Here is a 19,646-nt window from a genome sequence, read left to right as displayed (position 1 = left end):
AGAAGTATCAGAAGGTTAGGCAAGGTAAGAAGGCTGATCCTGCAAATGATGACCCAATACATTTGATACTGGTCCCTAGCAAAAATGCACCATTGATTATTAAATGGATGGTTTATGAGGATTTAAAGAAGTGGTCCCTATGAGGCACTGTGAGCACATTAAAAAGTCATTCCAGACTAACCTGAATTTCTTTTATTCAAACAGGATTATAGCCTGGAAGAGCAGGGAAATCACCCCAATAATAAATATGCCAAGATTATGGAGGGGAATCTGACAGTTTCCTAGGTCATCTTTATTTAAAGGATCATAGAGTCATTGATCTAGATCTAGAAGGAATGGCAGAGGCCATCTAGTCCAGTCCCTTCATTTTGAGGCCCAGAGAGGTGAAGTTATTTGCCCAAGGTTACACAGATAGTAAATGTGAGAAGGTGGGTCTTGAATCCAGGTCCTCTGATTCCAGAGTCTGGACAATGACCAGGTTTAGTCAGAACCAGTATTGATTAATGGATCAACATCAACCTGGAGGGAGTTCTCTAGTGATAAATTCTGGGACTCAGAACTCTGCCATTCACTATTTTTTGTCAGAAACTGGAATGAGTTCATAGAGGTCATGCCTATTAAATTTTGGATAAGTCAAGGCTAGTAGTAGGCAAGGCCAATATATTGGATGTCAGTGTTACTAATCTGGGACTGAGATAAGGACCTAGATATGCTAGAATGATTGATTAAAGTTAATAATAATAATAACAACAACAATAACTAGCGTTTATGTGACACTTTTAAAGTTCTTCAAATATTTCATTTTATTCTCACAGCACCGAGGAGGGACATAAACACTGTCTATTTTGAAGGCTGTTGAATATTTGATACCTTGCTGGAGATCTCAGAATCTTAGAGCTAGAAGGAACTTCAGAAGTCAAGTCCGAGTTGTACCTGAACAATATGTACTTCTATAATATACCCAAGAAGCAGTCATTCAGCTTTTCCTTAATGACCCCTAGTGAAAAGGAATCCATTACTTCCCAAGTAAATCAATTCAAATTTTTGGAGATCTCTAATTCAAAATTTGCCTCTTTTCAAAATCCACCTGTGGCTCTTTGTTCTTAGCTCTGGGGACAAGCAGAACAAGCCCGATCCCTCTTTCACACAATGGTTCTGAAACACTCCAAGAGGCTATCCTGGCCAGCTAAGTCCTCAAATCTAAACATCCTCAGTTCCTTCAATGGAGATCTCTTCAGCAGCTCAGTGAAGGATGGATGGGAGTGGAGAGAGATTTGAAGCAGATGACTAATTGGAAGGTTATGTCAATAGTCCAGGTGAGAGACGAGGAGGGCCATGTGAAATGGATATTTTGAACTCAAGTGTAAGACTACATTTATCCCTGTTACATTTGATCTTATTAGACTTGTCCCGTTGCTCTAATTTATTGAGATATTTTTGAATCCTGGTTTGTTACCTATTCTAGCTTAGCTATCCCTTGCCGCTTTATGCCAGCTGCAAATCTGATTAGTATACTAGCTCTGCCTTTATCCAAGTCATGGATAATTCTACTACTCGAAGCCTCTAATTGGCCTCTCCCCCACCCCTCTTTCCTTCTTGCACTATCTACGCATGTGTATTTTTAGCTATAGGGCTAGATCGAGTTTACCTGTAAATACCATCTTCTTCTGAACTAGTGCCAGCACTTCCCCCAAAACAATGTTGTCCCCATTCTATTTGTACACTCTGTGAAATTAATGTGTGTGCAGGAGAACCAATTGTCCAGGTATCAAGAACCTAGATAGTCTAATCCCCTAAGAATTAAAGCTTTAAACCACCGACCTTACCAGGGTGAATTATCTTCCTACTCCCACCCTCACACAATCAGATACAACCTAACTCTCCATTTAACTACCACTTACTCTAAACACTCAATATTAAATACTCAATAGATCTCTATTTTCTATGGATACTCTGCTCTCATTATCTGTTTCTCAGCATTTTTGAGGCTGTCAGGTAGCCCAGTCGATAGAGTGTTGGGTCTGGAGTCAGGAAGATGAGAGTTTAAATCCCACTTGAGACATATACTAGCTGTGTGACCTTGGGCAAGTCACTTAATTTTTGTTTGCCTCAATTTCCTTAAATATAAAATGAAGATAATAATAGCACCTCCCTCCTGGGGTTGTTTTGTGGATTAAATGAGATAGCATTTGTGAAATGCTTAGCACTGTGCCTGGCACATAGTAGGTGCTGTAACTACTAATTATAATTACTTAGCTCCCAGCTGTCAAATATTCCTTTTGACAGACCCATATGTTAAAGTGGATGCTGGATGACCATTTGTCAGGGATATTTTAGTGTCAATCCATGTTCTAGGGAGAGGTTCTATGACCTTCTTTTTTTATTCTGTGTGGCTTACTTCCCAGTCTTACTTAGAATAACATCCATTGTCCCTGAAGCAAAGAACATAGGTTTGATTCCCTAGTAACTCCTCCCAGAACACACGTCTAATCACTTGACCATATTCAAGTCACTCAGTGACTGTACCATGTCTCAATATATATCACATGGAGAGCTGGTATTTCATCCTTTATTTAACATAGTGCAAGGAATGTAGTAAATGGTTAATAAGTGTTTATTGATTGACTACCTTTATGGCTGTATCTTAATAGCCATGCTACTAGTGAGTATTCATCTTTCTGTTCTTCTTTTCATAAATATTAATACTTAAATTTTTTTTTGGTGGAGGGGAGGTAACAGTACTCAAGCCATTTATTGTGTGTGATTTGTCCTTTGTTCTTGAAGAGGACTGTGACATCAGGAAGGTGATGCCATGACGTGCAAGTGAATTGGATTTAAGTGAGGGAGGGCTGTGCAGTCACCAGCCTCACTTTCTCCTCCAGAGCCATCAAGGTCCAGTGGTCATTTATATCACCCAAATGGTACCCTAATATTCCTCATCCTAAGTACTTCGTATGTGACTCTTTCAGATGGAACAGTGCATCTGCAACTAGTTAGTAACTTCTAACAGTACAACCTAACTGATAATTGAGGAAAGCTTGACACCTTGGCCTGAGGAGCTCTGTTCTCTTGGCTTGCCATTTTGTCAAATTTTGGTTATTTACATTTTCCATTATTTCTTCTTGGCAGCCTCTTCTTCATTTAAAACAAAAAACAAAAATCCCAACCCCCCCTGCTTTAAGTTTGATTCTAAGTTGCCAGCCTGTAAAGACGACTTTGATAAGCTGAGAATTTTTATTTTTTTCTTCTCATAACTTATACATGCACTATTTGCCAACATATAATAATCTAATTTAGTAAAATCAGCTTGGACCTTCTATAAAATGGAGACGGTACTGTCTACTTCTTCAGTAGCTTACGGAATATCCTTCGTCATTAACTCAGTGGCACTGGCTACCTCTCTGCTATTCTTTGCTGGCAAAAGGAGAGGGAAGAGGAGGAGGGCAAAAAACCAAGGTGGATGGTGCTACAGCAGCCCTCACAGCTGGAAACTGCCAGAGGATAAAGTCCTGCTTGACAGTGGCAAGCTGAACATAGAAAGTTAATTGGTAAACCTGCAAACCCAAGCAATGAGGAGGGACACCTTACTTAGATGTTATAAAGATTAAGAATTATAATTAAATAATACTAGGATTTTCTTTTTTAAAAAAAGAATCAGGTTATCAAATAACAGAAATAGTATCATGTTCTCTCCCGGAGTTTTCAAGAAATTTCCAAATGGGCAAAAAAAAAATTAATCTTATAGCCAGTAGCAATGTAATTCAAATTCTATTCCTTGAGGAAAGTTTTCTTGTCTTACTATGCAGGGGAGGACAGTACACTGGGATAAGGAGGAACATCCATGCTGCAACCTTGCCTATGGTGTGGTAGTGGAATCTCAGATTGTCACTTAGGATTTTCCACATATTTGTCATTATTTTACACTCTTAGTGACTATCTATTTCCCTGCCCTTCCCTGATGCTAAATGCTTTCCCTCATGGAGCAGTCATCCATTGTTGTTAGTTGTATGCTACTACCATAAACGGGGTGAGGACTTTTTTTAACCTCCTTGTGCTGTGTCATTAATACTATTTATGCCTAATTTCATATGGTTCTAGACAAAGCATTTATATACGATCACCGCCTTTTAAAACTTTAAGACTCAGAGTCTATAATATACAATCTGGACCTAGAGAGATATGTATAAATAATTTGTATGATAACAGAATGAAAGCCAAAAATGAATAAAGAGTCAAGTTAAAGGACATTTGACACATATGGACATTTTTTAAAAAATCATAAACAGGTAGTTGCAGCTACACAAAAACTCAGTTTGTGGAAAATATGGAAAGGGAAAGTCGGGGATCTTTTTCTCAAGAAATGTTCCCAGCGGCAGCAGTGAGGGCTGGCTGGCTGGCTTGAAGTCTCACCTTGCACATAATGACTGTGTGAATCTGGGCAAGTTACTTAACCTTCTAATTGGCCTCCCTGTCACAGGTCTCTCCTCACTCCAGTCCACCCTCTACATGGCTGCCAAAGTGATTTTCCTAAAGTGTAAGTCTGATGATGTCACCCCCTCCCCCTAGTAAAATCCAGTGGTTCCCTATTATATCTAGGATCAAATATAAAGTCTTATTTTTTTGTAGCAACATTTTTTATTTAATTAATTTATTTTTACTTTTAAACATTCATTTCCATAAGCTTTTGAGTTTTAAATTTTCTCCCCCTCTCCTCACCTCCCTCCCCAACACAGTGTGCAATCTGATATAGGCTCTACTTATACATTCCTGTTAAACATATTTTCACATTATTTATGTTGCAAAGAAGAATTGGAACTAATAGGAGGAACCACAAGAAAGAAGAAATGAAACAAAACAGAAGAGGAAAAAAAAGAGCAAATAGTATGCTTCTATCTGCATTCCAACTCCATAGTTCTTTCTCTGGATATGGATAGCATTTTCCATCATGAGACTTTTGGAGATGTCTTAGATCTTTGCATTGCTGAGAAAAGTTAAGTCTATCAAAGTTAGTCATCACACAATGTGGGTGTTACTGTGTACAGTGTTCTCCTGGTTCTGCTCACTTCACTCAGCATCAGACCATACAAGTCTTTCCAGGTTTTTCTGAAGTCTGCCTGCTCATCATTTCTTTCAGCACAATAGTAGTCCATTGCATTCATATACCACAACTTGCTCAGCCATTCCCCAATTGATGGGCATCCTCTCAATTTCCAATTCTTTGCCACCACAGAAAGAGCTGCTATAAATATTTTTGTACATGTGGGTCTTTTTCCCATATAAAGTCTTATTTTTAAAGGACATTTAAAGCCTTTCCCACCTGGGCCTCTTCTACCTTTCCATGATTCTTATGCTTAACTCTGTTCCACCAATTCTGTAATTAAGTATCAGTAGCCTGTTTGTTATTGCTTGAGGACAACTTTCCATTTCTGGTGCTTTTTCACTGGCTGCTCCCCTACCCTCTCCTGTTTTTCCTTCTCCCGTGCACCTTTTAGAATCCTAACCTTCCTTTAAGACTTGGCTTGGTGGGGCAGCTAGAATACTGGCCCTGAAGTCAGGAGGACCTGAGTTCAAATCTGGCCTCAGACCAAACACTTGACATTTACTAGCTGTGTGACCCTGGGCACGTCACTTAACCCCAGTTGCCTAAAAAGAAAAAAGAAAAAAAAAGATTTGGCCTGAATCTACCTTTTGCAAAAGTCCTTTCCCTGTTCTCTCCTCCCCCTACCCATAATTCCACATGTATCTGGTATTTATCTGTTTATTTACATTTGTTGTTGTTGTCTGACTCTTCAAGAACCCAGTTGGGGTTTTCTTGGCAAAGATACAGGAGTAATTTGCCATTTCCTTCTCAGGCTCATTTGATAGATGAGGAAAGAGGCCAACAGGGTTAAGTGATTTGCCCAAGGTCACACAGCTATTAAGTGTCTGAGGCTGGATTTGAACTTAGGTCCCCCTGACTCCAGGGTGGGTGCTCTATCCATTGTGCCATTTAGCCACCCTTTTTATTTACATATCCTCGCATTAGACTATAAGCTCTCTGAGGACAGGGTCTGTTTTTTCTTTCTGTCTATCCCTAGTAGTTGGTCCCCACTTGGCACTGTATCTAACCGCAAAGTAAGCACTTGATAGATGTTATATAATGAATGCTTTAACTTTTCAGTGACCAATGCAACTCTGTAAGACTATTTGTTGCAGATAAGTTGCTGATCTGAATTAGTAGAAGGAATTTTCCTGCACTAATGAAATCATAGGTCTGGTCCAATGCAGTTCTTGTCTGTGAAGGAATCTATATGTCAGCTGGTTTTGCTTATCAGTTGTTTTTATTTGTTAGCTTGTTAGAAAGGGTCAAACCTAGACAAGACAGAGAAGTAATAGAAGTTTGTCCTGGGGTCGGGGTGGGGGTTCCATCCTCCCTCATCAATACCATCTTCCTTTTGCAGCACTCATCCACCTACATGCTGTCCTCTGGCTGCCTAAACGTGTCCTCTCCACAGTGCCACCTTCCTAGAGGTGTCCCTCTGCTGTGAATCTTTCCTGACCTCCACCTCATCAAAGTTCACCATTCATTCCCTCCAGGTCCAGCTAAGTGACTGGACAGCTAATCTGATTAATGGATTTAAGCAAAGGTGTCAAACAGCTTCAGATTTGATCTTCTGATAACATTTACATTTGAGCCCAGCCCAGAAAGCCTCTGCCCAGAGGCATGAGGAACTTGGGGATTCCAGCAGTGCAGCAGTGCCAGTGGTGGAAGTCCTTTTAAATGGAGGGGCCTTTTGGTGCCTCTCAAACTCTACCTTATACTGTTCTGGAGCAGATACAGGCTGCCCAGGAATTCTCCTATTTGGAAAAAAATATATAAATTATTATAGAATCACAGACTCTGGAAGCTTTGGCAGGAATTTAGTCCAACAGGGATACTGTCTACAAAATCTTCCACAAGTGATGTTGCACCTGTTTGGGAAGAATTCAAGTGAAGCAGAGCCTACTGACCTGCTGAGGTGGTCATTCCACTTTGGGATACCTAGTGATTATTAGTACAAAGCTTTGCAGAAAGCCCAAATGTGTCTCTTTGAAGTTCCCATCTACTGCTCTTAATGCTGACCTCTGGTACTAAAAAGAACACATTTTCTCTCTCATCTGTTATCTCTTCATCTATGTGAAAACTTTTATTCTGCCCTAAGTCTTCTCTTCTCCAGGTTGAACACCTCTAATTTCTTCACCCTATCTTTCTAGCTCCTTTGCCTTCTCTAGGTCTTCAGTCTGTAAACTTCTCTTATTGTGCATGTATATTATTCAAAACTATCTCAAGTCTGTGCCCCCAAAACGCGTGTTTGAAGACTGTGTTCCCCTACTTTATGAAACCTATGAAAAATAAAAATAAAAAACGAAATAAGATATTTAAACAATCATTTTACCACAACATTTTGCTCTGTTAATATTATTATAATTAATTAGCATACTAATTAATAAACAGTAAAAATTTTAGAGCAATACAATTGAATGTGCTTTTTTTTTTTTAAATTTTGGCTTAACACTTTGTGACACAGTGATTTGAAGGTCTGTTTCTAAGCTCATTTTATTTCAGGACTTGATTTTAATGACTGTCCTAGATAAAATAATAAAGATTTACTGACTAGAATCCTTTGAATTTGCAAAATATACAGAATGGGGAATTTAAGAGTTGAAAGGAACCTTAGCACCTTTCAAGGCCAACATATACACAAAGTCAACACCCACTAAAGCATCCCTGACAAATGGTCATTGAGCCTTTCCTTGAAGACTACCAAAGAGGGGGACTTAGCTCTCTGGGCAGCTCAGGCTATTTTGGGGCAGCTTTAATTGTTAGGGCCTGGCTTGCTATGTAATCTTTTCCATCTTACCATCCTTTGGTGCATTCTTTACTTCTGTTCTTTCCCAGAGTTTCCTCTTCTCTTCTCCATGCTAACCATGCCTAGTTTCTTTAATTGACTCTTATGTTATGTGGATTCAAGGCCCTTCCATCTTCTGGTCACCCTCCTCTAGTTTATCCATGTCTTTAAATGGCAGCACCTGGAACTGAGCACCGACCTCTAGATGAAGTCTAACAAGGTTAGAGTACAGTGCAGTACAGTATTGCCTCCCTATTTCTGTGAGCTATAGCCCTCTTAGTGCAGCCCAAGATTTCACTGGCTTTTTTTTTTGGCAGCCACCCCACACTGCTGATTTATAATATGCTTGCAATCCACTAAAAGCCCTAGATCTTTTTCAGGCCTGCTGTCGTATGCCTCCCCCATCTTATACTTTATGTTTTTCCCTATTGAATTTTATTTTTATCAGATTCAGCTCAGTGCTCTAGCCTAGAGGTATCAAACTTGCAGCCGCGCACTGGTCTCCCAAGCAAATTAATTAAAATCCCAAAGTGTGACCTGAACCAGATTGAAATGTAATTGGGAAATGTTTAACAAAAGTAATAAAAATACAATACAGCATAGATAATGCTAATTTGTGGTTTTGTAAGTCAGCGTACAGCTGGCAAGGATCTGTTTCTATTGAAGTTTTATACTATTGTCCAGCCAATCCAGGGCCTTTTGGATCTCAGCTATCTTCCTCTGTGTTTGCTGTCCCTCCTAGTTCTGTGTCACTTGCAAGTTTGATTAGCGTACCACCTATGGCTTTAGGCAAGTCTTTGATAAAAATTTTAAACTACTCAGGCCAAGCACAGATCTCTGGGGTATTCTATGGACAGGTCTCTAGCTTTATGTAAATTTGCATTACAGAAATTAAACTGTACGTAAAGAATTCTGAAAGAAATTTGCATACCAAAAAAACCCCACCTATGTTAACTCAGTTACTATACAATACTATGCTCGAGCTGTCGCTCTCTCTCTCTCTCTCTCTCTCTCTCTCTCTCTCTCTCTCTCTCTCTCTCTCTCTGCATCTGCCCCTTGTCTAGACTCCCACTCTCACCAAAAAAACAAAACGAAACAAAAAGCCCTAAAAACAAACAGATGAACCAAACCCTCCAAAAGAAATCAGAATTACAAAGGCAGGAGACACTCAGCACCACTCCACTGCTTGGCTTGAGATCTCAGTTGCCCAGACAGGAGACCTTTGCCTGGCTCCTCCCACCTCCATACACTCCCTCCCTCCCCCCCAGGTCCCTCCGGTCTGTGTTCTGTCTGTTGGCCCTCAGGGAATGTCTGTCCCTGGCCCACTCACTGCCTGTCCTCTCCTGACTGTGTCCATGGCTGGCCCAGGCTGCTTTGAACCACCAGTCTCTTCCTTACCTGCACATGGGGTCTTTCCTGCCTCCCTCCCCAATTCTCCACACCTGCCTGCAAATTTAAATTAAGTAAAAGTGGTCATAAGTAGAGGTCTTCTGAACCATCCACTTACATAAAGCAAGAACTGTCTGTACTGGAGGCCTGCTGACTGACGTTTAATCATTAACAACTAACTGCTCTTTGAATCTCAATCCAATGAGTTTTAAACTCATCTGACTGTATCATTGTCTTATTGTCTAGTATTTCTCTCTCTCCATAAGAATAGTATGAGATATTTTTATCCAAAACTTTTCTAAGATCTTCCAAAAACTATATCCACATCATTCCTCCCATCTACCAGTTTAGTCATCCTGTACAAAAAGGGAATTGGGTTAGTTTGGCATGACCTGCTCCTGATGAAGCCACGGTGGCTCTTTGTAATCTTAGATGTTTACCAACCATCTCTTTTAATTAATCCCTTGGAAAATTTTCTTAGGAATCAAAGTCAGACTTACAGGCCCATTCTCTTTCTTTTCTTTTGAAAACTGGAAAAACTTCAGTTCCCTGCTTTCCATGGTCTTTTCCAAGTCACCAACAAGGGCTTAGCACTCAGGCCTGCCATTCTTTTAGCACCTAAGGATGTGGTTCATCTAGGCCAGGGAAATTTTTAAAGGCACCAGGATGATTGGCAGGTGAAAAGATACTGTTTTGTTCTCTATCTCATAACAATCAGAACCTTTCTTTCCCAATTCTGAAAAAACTTACTGTTCAAAAAATAATGCCCCTTAGTTCCTGGAAGTGCCACCTCCAACAAGAGTCCTTTTCTGATACTCCCCCTCCCCCAGCCCCTACACCTTGTTAGTACTTCCCTAATTGCCTCTTTTCGTCCCGCTTAAATGCCACTCCCTCACATTACTTTGCCGTTGTTTTCCATTTATTTGTGTACTTCTTTCACTTTCTGAGAATTTGAGCTCCTTGAGGGTAAGCATTCTTCTTCTTTTGTGTCTAATGATTATTAGGCTTAATTAATGTGTCTAATAATAATTAGTGCTCTCTAAAAGCTTCTTGAAGTATCTCTCTTTGTAAGTTCTCTTTCTGTTATCACCTGTGTTCCTATATTGAGAAATAAGTGACTGAATATACCAGGGAAGAATCAGGACCGATGGTCCCATTAGAGATAATCACTGAAAGAGATTCCAAATGAGCAAAAAACCACACCTCGATCTGAATTCTGCTCCATGCTGTTTTCACTTCCTGATGTTGTACCTTTCAGCCTACCAATGTTGATGACTATTCCACTGCTATTTGGTACCTCTTACTCCCTTCAGTTTTCCACTGGGAACAGAAAGCAACGTCATTTTCAGCTGTGTTAGAATTTCCCCACCTGTTGCAAAACCCGCTAGGCCCAACGTCCTAAGCAGATAGGATACATCAAAGGCAATAGAGTGGAGAAGGGTGAGAGGCACAGGAGGGGTGAAGGGGAGCCCAGAGAGCGAGCTAGACCTGAGAAAGTGAGGATGATGAACTTCAGCCTACATCCAGAAATTTTACTAGGCCCTCCTCCCCCTTCTTCTCTCCCCAAATGATACAACATACCCTCCAGACCCTCATTAGAGACACTATTCATTAGCATGCTATTCTTACCATCAACCTTTTGTCTACTGTTCTTGCCCTTTGACTTAACTATGACTTCCTGGCAGAGGCTGCCAAGCCTGATGGGGCTTCCTGGGAAACTGAGGGGTAGGAACAAGAATGTGAAGAGAGAGAAGGATGCTGAGTATGGGGCCCTAGTTAGGTCAGCTAAGGGTAGGGAAGAGTTTCCTTTCTTGATTATTAGGGGGTGGGGGGCGGGGTCACAGGGCCGACAGGGCTAACTTAACCTAAAATATCTGGAGCAGCTAGTTGCTCCTGTGGTTTAGGCCTATAGGAAGCACAAAAGGCCTTCATTTGCATCCCAGACCTGCTCAGTCTCTTGAGTTTTTTCAGTTCCACTTCAAGGTCCCACCAAGAAAATGGCAGTACATATACTTTTTCCCCCCCCTAGCTCCAGGGAAGGTGGAGAAGGCTGATGTGACAGTGTGATTATGTGACCTTCAGATAACATCAGGGAACAAGTGTCAATCCGTTTATTAAATATCAGTAAAGTTTAATTTTTCTTATTCTCTAGGATTAAAAAAAGAAATTTTTAAATTTTCTCTCTGCACTCTCCCTGGGGTACATGTATCTCATTTTGGAGACACCCCTCTTCATGCTCTCCAATTTATCATCCTTCCTAATATGTGATGTCCAGACCTGTAGTCAGGAAGACCTGCATTCAAATTCAGCCTCAGACAGCTCTATAAACCTTAGCAAGTCACTTAACCTTTGTCTCAGTTTTTTCAGCTGTAAAACGGGGATAGTACTTATTTCCTGGGGTGGTTGTGAGAATCAATGAGGTGACCTATCCAAAGCATTGTGCAAACCTTAAAGTGCTATATAAATGTAAGCTAGTATTATGGTTATTAAGTGATAACAGTTTGACAGCCCAAATGTGGTTCTGGTGTCCACAAAATATTAAAAGAACCAGAGAAAGACCTCCAGAATGTTGGGTGAATTCTCTATGGAAGATTTATGAGGAGAAAAGCCATTGAAGGGTTGATATCAGTGTGCATCATCTCCTGGATTTATCTCCTCTACACTCACCCAGTTGCTTGGCCCTCATTAGCCCTCACCTGGACTACTGACCTGATCCCTCTGAGGTTAGTCTGATCTCTTCAAGGAATCAATGTATCAACAAGAAAGTCTTTATTAAGTATCTACTGTGTGCTAGGTACTAGATACTAGAGCAAAAATGAAATAGTCTTTGCCCTTGAGAAACTTACATTCTATGGAGAAAGAGAATATAATGCTATGTATCCATTTAAATATACAAAAAGTAAATGCAGGATCATAGCTACAAATTAGAATATACCAAAGAATATACAAGATAAAATGAGCTCTTCAACTAGGAATGAGATAAGACCTCAGTCCAAACCAGGAGAAAGAGAACAATGTCCATTCTCAAAAGTTTTAGATTTGCAAGCTTGGAGGTTAAGATACATGATGGGGCTGACTTCCCATACATGTCCAAGACTCCAAGAACTCCCAATAAACATTCAAAAGTACAAACCTTGCCTCTCTCGAGGCCTTCTCTTGAAGTGTCTCTGCAACCTAAGCCCATGAAAGAAATATGGGATGTTTCCCACATCTCCTCTTTTCTCTTTAGGATCTCTTAAGATCCCTTAAGGCTTGCTGACCCAATTGGGAGTCACATCTTCATCTAAATACAGAGCTGTCCCCCTTTCACTTCAGCTGGAGAAGTGGGTATTACAAAAAGGAACTTCATATTCCACAAATGATCATCCAGCTTTTGTTTAAAGACCTCTGGTTCAATTCAGTAAACATTTATCTAGTGCCTCCTATGTGCCAGGTACTGTGCTAAATGCTGGGGTATAAAAAGGGGAAAAAGACAGTCCCAGCCCTCGAGGAGCCTACAACCTAGTGGAAGAAACAACATCCAAACAAAAATATATGAAGCAAGTTATAAACAGGATAAATAGGAAATAATTAAAAGAGTGAAAGCACTGGAATTAAGAGGAGTTACAGATGGCTTCCTGTAGAAGGTGGGATTTTAGTTGATATTTAAAAGAAGACAAGAAGGTAGGTAGGGAAAGCATTGGAGGCCCGAAGCTGAGAGATGGCGCATCTTGTTTGTGGAACAGCCAGGAGGCTAGTGTCACTGGATAGAAGAGGATATGTTAGGCAGTAAGGCTTAAAAAGCCTGGAAAGTAGAAGGGGGCAAGGTTATAAAGGGCTTTGAATGCCAAACAAAGCATTTTGTATTGGCCCCTAGCAGTAGGAACTTGAGATGATGAAACCTATGGGGAATCTCCTGAGGGAGCCCATTCCTCCTGTAATTCTTTTTTCCTTAACTTAAGCTTCAATTTGTCTCTTTGCAGCACCTCATTACTCCCATCTTTGCCAAACAGAATAAGTTTATTCCCTTTTCTGTGCAATAGGCACAGTGACTGGACCTGTGATTTTATTAATTTAGGGAATGCCTGAGTCAGGAAACTCTCTCAAAGTAAATTGGTATCTTCTCTGCAATATGTAGCCTTCAAGAGTGAGCTCTGGACAGAGCTCTGAGTTTAAGTGTCTTGCTCAGGGTCATTCAGCCAATCACATCCTAATTGCTCTTTGTTAGACCCTCATCACCTCTCACCTGGACTACTGCAGTAGCTTCCTAATTGGTTTCTATGTATCCAATCTTTCTCCTCTCCAATCTGGGCTTCACATGGCTGTCAAATTAACATTGTTAAATTAAAGTTTTGACTTCTGCTTAATAAACTCTGGTGGTTTTTTGTCTCTAGGGTAAAATATAAACTCCTTTCTCTGCCATTTCACAACCTAGCTACCTTTCTAAACTCATTGTACCTTATTCCCCTTCACCTGTTTTATGATTCAGTCAAACTGGCCTTCTTGAAGTTCCTCCCATGTGCTATTCCATCCCTGGTCTCTGTGGGCCTTTGTAAAGACAGTGCTCTGTACCTGAAATTCTCTTCTTCCTTACCTAGGTCTCTGAGTATCCTTAGCTCAAGTGCCATTTCCTTTAAGAGGCCTTTCCTGATTTCGTCCAGTTATTGATTATCATGCCTCTTCCCTCATCATTATATCTTTGTTTATATCCTGTACTTATGAGTGAAAGTGTTGCCTCTTTCTGTAGAGTTTAAACTTTTTAAAGGTTAATTTTGTCTAAATATCCCGAGCGCAGTGCCTGGAACATAGTAGGCGCTTTAAAATGCTCATTGATGGATTGATTGAATGCAATTATAGGCTGTACCTATATAAGCCAGATTTAGGGGGAAAATGTGGTCTGTATTAAGACCAATACAATAAGTGACCACACAGTCTTCCTCAGGATAGGGCCAGCTTCCTGACCAGCTCATTAGCTTTTAGGCACACACCCAGAAATTATTAAGCATATTATATAAACAGATCAATGAAAGAAGTACCAATCTCTGGAATTCTGTGGAGAAAAATGATTTTAAAATGACCAAAATGTTAATACCTTTTCAGAGTGGTTCTGGTTCACAGAGTAAAATGCATGCTATATGATAAGCTACATGGGGCTATGGATAGAATCCTAGACTTGGAGCCTTAGAAGTCATTTCAGTCAGCTCTCTGTGGCCCCATTTTGGGTTTTCTTGGCAAAAATACTGGAGTGGTTTGCCATTTCCTTCTCTAGCTGATTTTATAGATGAGGAAATGGGGGCAAACAGGGCTAAGTGACTTGCCCAAGGTCACACAGTAAATATCTGAGGCCAGATTTGAACTCAGACTCATCTTCCTGACTGTAGGCGAAGCACTCTATCTGATTTGCCACCTCGTTGCCCCTGGAAGGCTTGGGTTCAAATCTCATCTCAAAGCCTTCCTTGCTATGTGACTTGGAGCTAGTCACTTAACCTCATCAGCAAAATGGGGATAAACAAAACAAAAGAGCACCACTCACAGCATTGTTGTGGGGACTGACTTATAATGACTAGTTTGTACAAGCATATGTGTAATTGGGAGAGAGGGCAAACAGGAACAAATGAATTATTAGAGCAGAGAGTGAGGAGGCTCAGAGAGGAGTTCTAAGTCTCTATAGGGAAGGACCAGAGGAGTCATCAGTTTTCCTCTTCAGAAAGTTTTTTCCTGGCTTGGCTGTCATCCCTACTTTCATAGAATTATAAAGTTTAAAGCTGGAGGGGACCTTAGACACCAGCACTTTGAGGTGGCCAGAACTGTCTGGTATCACCGAAGTGACAATTGTTTACCATCAACACTTCTTCTCTTCTTCCTCTACTTCTCCTAAGTGAAGTAAGGAATGGTCTGAAATTTAGTTTATACCCTGATTTATATAGTTTATGTCAGGGAGTTAGTAAAGTAGCAGCCTAGTAAGTATAGTAGAGTGAGGCCTGGGTTTCTATTTTGACTGCTGCTAATTCCCTGGGATCTTGGACTAGGCATTTGACTTTGAGACTTTGATTTTTCATCTGTAACCTAAGGATAATGCTATCTCTCATTCTACCTAAGAGGAGTGGGTACTGTGAGGATCAGATGAGGCAATGGATGTAAATTATTTTTATAATTGTAAGTTTTTATTATTTCCAATGAGTGAAGGTCTGGAGGGAAATGGGGCTGGGTTGAAAGAAGGGTGAGTCTTAGGAATTCACAGCACCTAAAGAAAAGTCCATTAGTAGGAGAGGTTTGTTTGGTTTTAAGTGAATTTAAGCTGATTTAAAGACAACCCAGATGGAATGAACACAAGAAGTTGATTTAAAAGTTACTTATAACAGGTATGGATTTCTGGCACATAGAGTTAGGGCCTAGACCTGTGACTTTCATTGGCATAGAGATGTCCTGGGTAAGAAAACTCTGAACCATGTAGGCCAGCAACTCCCTCTCAACTTATGGTAGTCTTAGAGAGTTGCCTAGAATACTGAGAGGTTAAGTCAGGTCCCATTGTTAGAACCTGAAGCCAGGAAAACTTGAATTCAAGTCTTCTTGGCTTCTAGGACAACTCTATATCTGCTATATCACAATGCTATCCACTATACTGCCTCTCGTTCTGGTTACGTATTTATAATTATTTGACATATCTTGGGTGGCATGGTATAGTGGAAAACATACTAGATTTGGAGTCAGAGAAACCAAGTTCAAATTTTGGCACTGTTGTTGGCTACCTGTGTGACTTTGGGCAAATCACTTAACCTCTCTGGGCCTCAGTTTCCTCCTGTGTAAAATGAGTTAAACATATAGTCTAACTTTTCTGAGGCCTTTTCTAGTTCTAGATCTGTGCTTCTAGATGACTTTTATTGTTTTAATTTAACTGAGGCTGAGGGGCAGGGGAAAGTAATAATGTTTTGTGCTGACAGCTGATCTGTCCATTATGATAATGGTCAGTCCAGCCATTTCTCTTACAGAAGAGTTTTCTGTGCAGTTATTATTGACACTATGGTGTTACAGTAAAGAAAATGCAACAGATGGTGACTTAATCACAAAGCATCTCAGCACCTCCAGGGCCACTGGCAAGTCTCCTTTCCACAGTTTGTCACCCTGCTTCTTCCTCCTCGCCTCTCCCCCCTCCCATTCATGCATCCTCACCCCCTCTCCCCCAGTCAATTACCAGTGTGAATGGACATGGTCATTTTTGGATGACAAGAAGATGTCCTGGGCTGGTTCCCGCATTGACTGATACAGGACACTGCATAGCTTTTGGCAGTGACTTACAGAATACTGATTTGTTTTCTCTTTTTCCCCCCAAGAAGAAAAGCCTTCTGGCTCCTGTTCTAGCTACTTTACATCGTTAAATGCTTCATTGGAGTCGCTCGGATTTAATTATTCATAGAAGTTTTCACAGGCAGATAATAGAACTTTTACTAATCCTCCTCTCCATTCACCACTCCCCCTCTCTTTGTCTCTTTTAGCCAAGGGAGGGGAAAAACACACGGACACACACACACACACACACACACACACACACACACACACACATATTTCTATTTTGGCACCTGGTGACCATCGGGAACCCAGATAAACTTCAGAGGTCTGTTTTGGTGAGATAGCCTTTGGAAGGTTCGGAAGCTGGAGAAACTGTCTCATTGGGACTTTGTATATGGAATTTAAGAAAGGGAGAGTAAGTTCATAAGCATAAACAGGAAAACCTTACATCACAAAGTGGCGTGGGGAGGAGTCTTTCTCTGCTCTCCCTCGCTCCCTCTCCTTGCTCAGTTCTTTGTGGTCATGAATTGACTGCAGCAGAATCCGACCAAGAGAGAGGGGGGCAGAGAGCAGCGGGAGTACCCGAGGCAGCGTGTGTATGTGTGTGTACACGCCTGCCTGCGAGGGGGAAAAGGGTGCAAGAAGGTTTGCAAGAAGAGGGGGAGAAAAGAGCGACTTTTGCTTCCGAGCAGGATTCATCATGCAGCTTCCATATACTGAAGACAAAACTGAGAATGAAATTGCTTTGGAAAGCTAAAATGGTAATTAGAACTTTCTGACGTCTCTAGAGACTTCTCTGGTGGGGAATCTCCACCCCACCCCTAGGCCCCCCACTTTTTATTTCCTCCAGTAGTTATTTGGACTGTCTTGGAGTGAACCGAGCCATCTGATCCCACATTTTCGTGCAGCTTCTCGGAGGGCTATCGGCAGGAGAGTTCCAGATTCTTGACTCTCTGGGTGTATGCTGCCCTTAAATGATGCTTATCTCCCCAGCAATTGTCTCGTGAGTGTGTGTGTGTGTGTGTGTGTGTGTGTGTGTGTGTGTGTGTGTGTGTGTGTATGTGTAATATGTAGCGAAGGGAAACTTTTCAGAAAAGGGAAAACAAAGTTAGTGGCGTCTGGGTGAATCCAGGTTTTTTGTTTTTCCTTTTTCCCTTTCTCTGGCTCAGGACTCTTTAATATGAAACTTGGGTTTAGTCGGGGACACAGCAAATCCGGGAATCATTTCAGAAAATGTTTGAGTTGCAAGTGCGTGATGATGTGATGCCTTTTTCTCACTTGCCAGATTATCTGATAGAAATAAAACTTTCCAGCGCCTTTAACTTTTAAAATTCCAAAATCTTAAAGAGAGGTGGTGGAATAGAGTAATTCCTTTTCAATGGAATGAAAACTTAGCATTTTAGACACTTGTTTGCTTTTGAGTTTAAATAAGTGAGGCATTTTAAAAAGTACAATCTTCCAGTGACTTTTTCCCTTTAACTTGGGGGTGGTGATGGTGGTGGTAGTTGTGTGTATGTGTGAAAAAAGCTGGCTAATCCAACCCAAGTCTCTTTCTTGAGGGGGAAAAAGTTTTGTTTTTTTTAAACTATTTAAAATATGTGAGAGTCTAGGAAAAATAACTAAATGGAAAAGTCCGGGTATCCTGATACCACAGAAAAAGGCAGCCTGCCAAGTAAATCTCGGCATTCTCTCTATCTCAATGTGCAGTGAGTTGCTCTGATTGTTAGATTTATTTTGAACAGCCCATCTTGTGCCTTGAGCGCTGAGGGAGACACAGTTGTAAGCAGCAAAGCAGCTGGATGCATTGTGGTTGGAGAGAGGAAGAAAAGCACTCTTTTTTTCTCTCTCCCCTTTCTCTCTTTTTGTTTTTCTCCCTTCCCTGGCAGAGCTCGATTCAGGACTGGGGTGAAGAGGTAGAGGAAGGAGCTGTTTACCATGTCACCCTCAAAAGAGTCCAAATCCAACAGGCTGCCAATAAAGGAGCACGATGGCTAGGGGTGAGTAACACTGTCCCAGTGGAAGCTGGAGAAGCTTTGGGAACTTTGCAACAGCCCCGTATGGAGTTCCAAGTCTCTGTCTTTCTGTGAATATCATTATTATTTAGCAAAGGCTGACTTTTCCCATAGAAAGGAAACTGACAACAAACCAAGTGTTTTTTTTTTCCTACTGGACTGCAGAAAACAGGTCTGGTTTTGTGCTTGGTATTTTCAAGAGCTCCTCCCTGGGCTTGTCAATAATTCAAAACCTCTTAGAACTCCCTTGAGATTGAAGGCAAACAGATTCTTGGTGAACAGTGCCACAAAGTAACAAGGAAAGATAGTGGGGCTTGAAACAGGAGAGATAAGCAAATTTTGCCCACATAGCATCCTTCTGTCTTTCACCCTGCCCCTCCTTCCGCAATAGAACCCTCCTGCCCTCCTCCTGTATTTTCAAGTACTGTATACAGAGTGCCAGGAGAACAGACCATGTCAAACTGATCTATCTTCAGTGAGTGACAGGCTTTCTGTAGGGATGGAAGCAAATGCCTTTCCATTGCCTTCAAACTGCATATGTGGGGTGCTGGGCTTCTGAGAGGTTTTGCTTTCCAGAAATAAGTTTATTTTCCCACTGAGACTCTAAAATATGTGGTAAGTCATGTCACTTCTGTTAGTTTTACAACCAGAAATCATTTGGCTCATCTAGAATGGGAGGGAAGAGAGAGAGAGAGAGGGAGAGAGAGAGAGAGAGAGAGAGAGAGAGAGAGAGAGAGAGAGAGAGAGAGAGAGAGAGAGAGAGAGAGAGAGAGTGTCAGAGAGTGTCAGAGAGTTTCATCTCTCAAGTTAGTGACAGGTTTGGGTACGTATCTCATTCTGAGAAAAGAAAGAGACCCATGACCTGAGAGATACAAGCAAAATGATCTTAGAGTAGAAAGGTGACAAGATGGACTTGATGGAAGACTGAGTGGTGGGTTAAGTCCCCTGGAAGGAACAGAGTTTTGCCATGTGGATCAGGTGTAATTTTTCCTGGCCTTGTTCTTGATAAAGCCTAACATCATCACAAGTTATAGGAAGGGAAGCAAACAGGGATCATATTGTTCAACCCCCTAGTTTTATAGATAAACCAAGGTCCAGAGAAAGGAGGTGA

General features: G+C 41.1%; 1 protein-coding gene across 4 annotated transcripts in view; it reads left to right on the top strand.

Annotated features, from left to right (window-relative positions):
* RGL1 (ral guanine nucleotide dissociation stimulator like 1) overlaps nt 1-19,646 on the top strand; it is a 222,027-nt gene that overhangs the window by 35,867 nt on the left and 166,514 nt on the right. The window contains exons 1-2 of one of the 4 annotated variants that reach the window (XM_020984386.2): nt 17,014-17,284; nt 18,410-18,520. The exons of 1 other annotated variant lie outside the window; for it this stretch is intronic. In XM_020984386.2, coding sequence (XP_020840045.1) covers nt 17,258-17,284; nt 18,410-18,520 — 138 coding nt within the window. In that variant the 5' untranslated portion in view covers nt 17,014-17,257. Of the gene's footprint in view, nt 1-17,013; nt 17,285-17,385; nt 17,527-18,409; nt 18,521-19,646 lie in introns of those variants that run through there. 2 more of the 4 variants (XM_020984385.2, XM_020984384.2) reach the window with 2 other exon arrangements.

Source organism: Phascolarctos cinereus, unplaced genomic scaffold (assembly GCF_003287225.1).
Source record: "Phascolarctos cinereus isolate Bilbo 61053 unplaced genomic scaffold, phaCin_HiC Scaffold_5;HRSCAF=322, whole genome shotgun sequence".
NCBI classification, from domain to species: Eukaryota; Metazoa; Chordata; class Mammalia; order Diprotodontia; family Phascolarctidae; genus Phascolarctos; species Phascolarctos cinereus.
The sequence above is the reverse complement of the archived record's forward strand: the minus strand, read 5'-3'. Positions and strand labels throughout refer to the sequence as shown.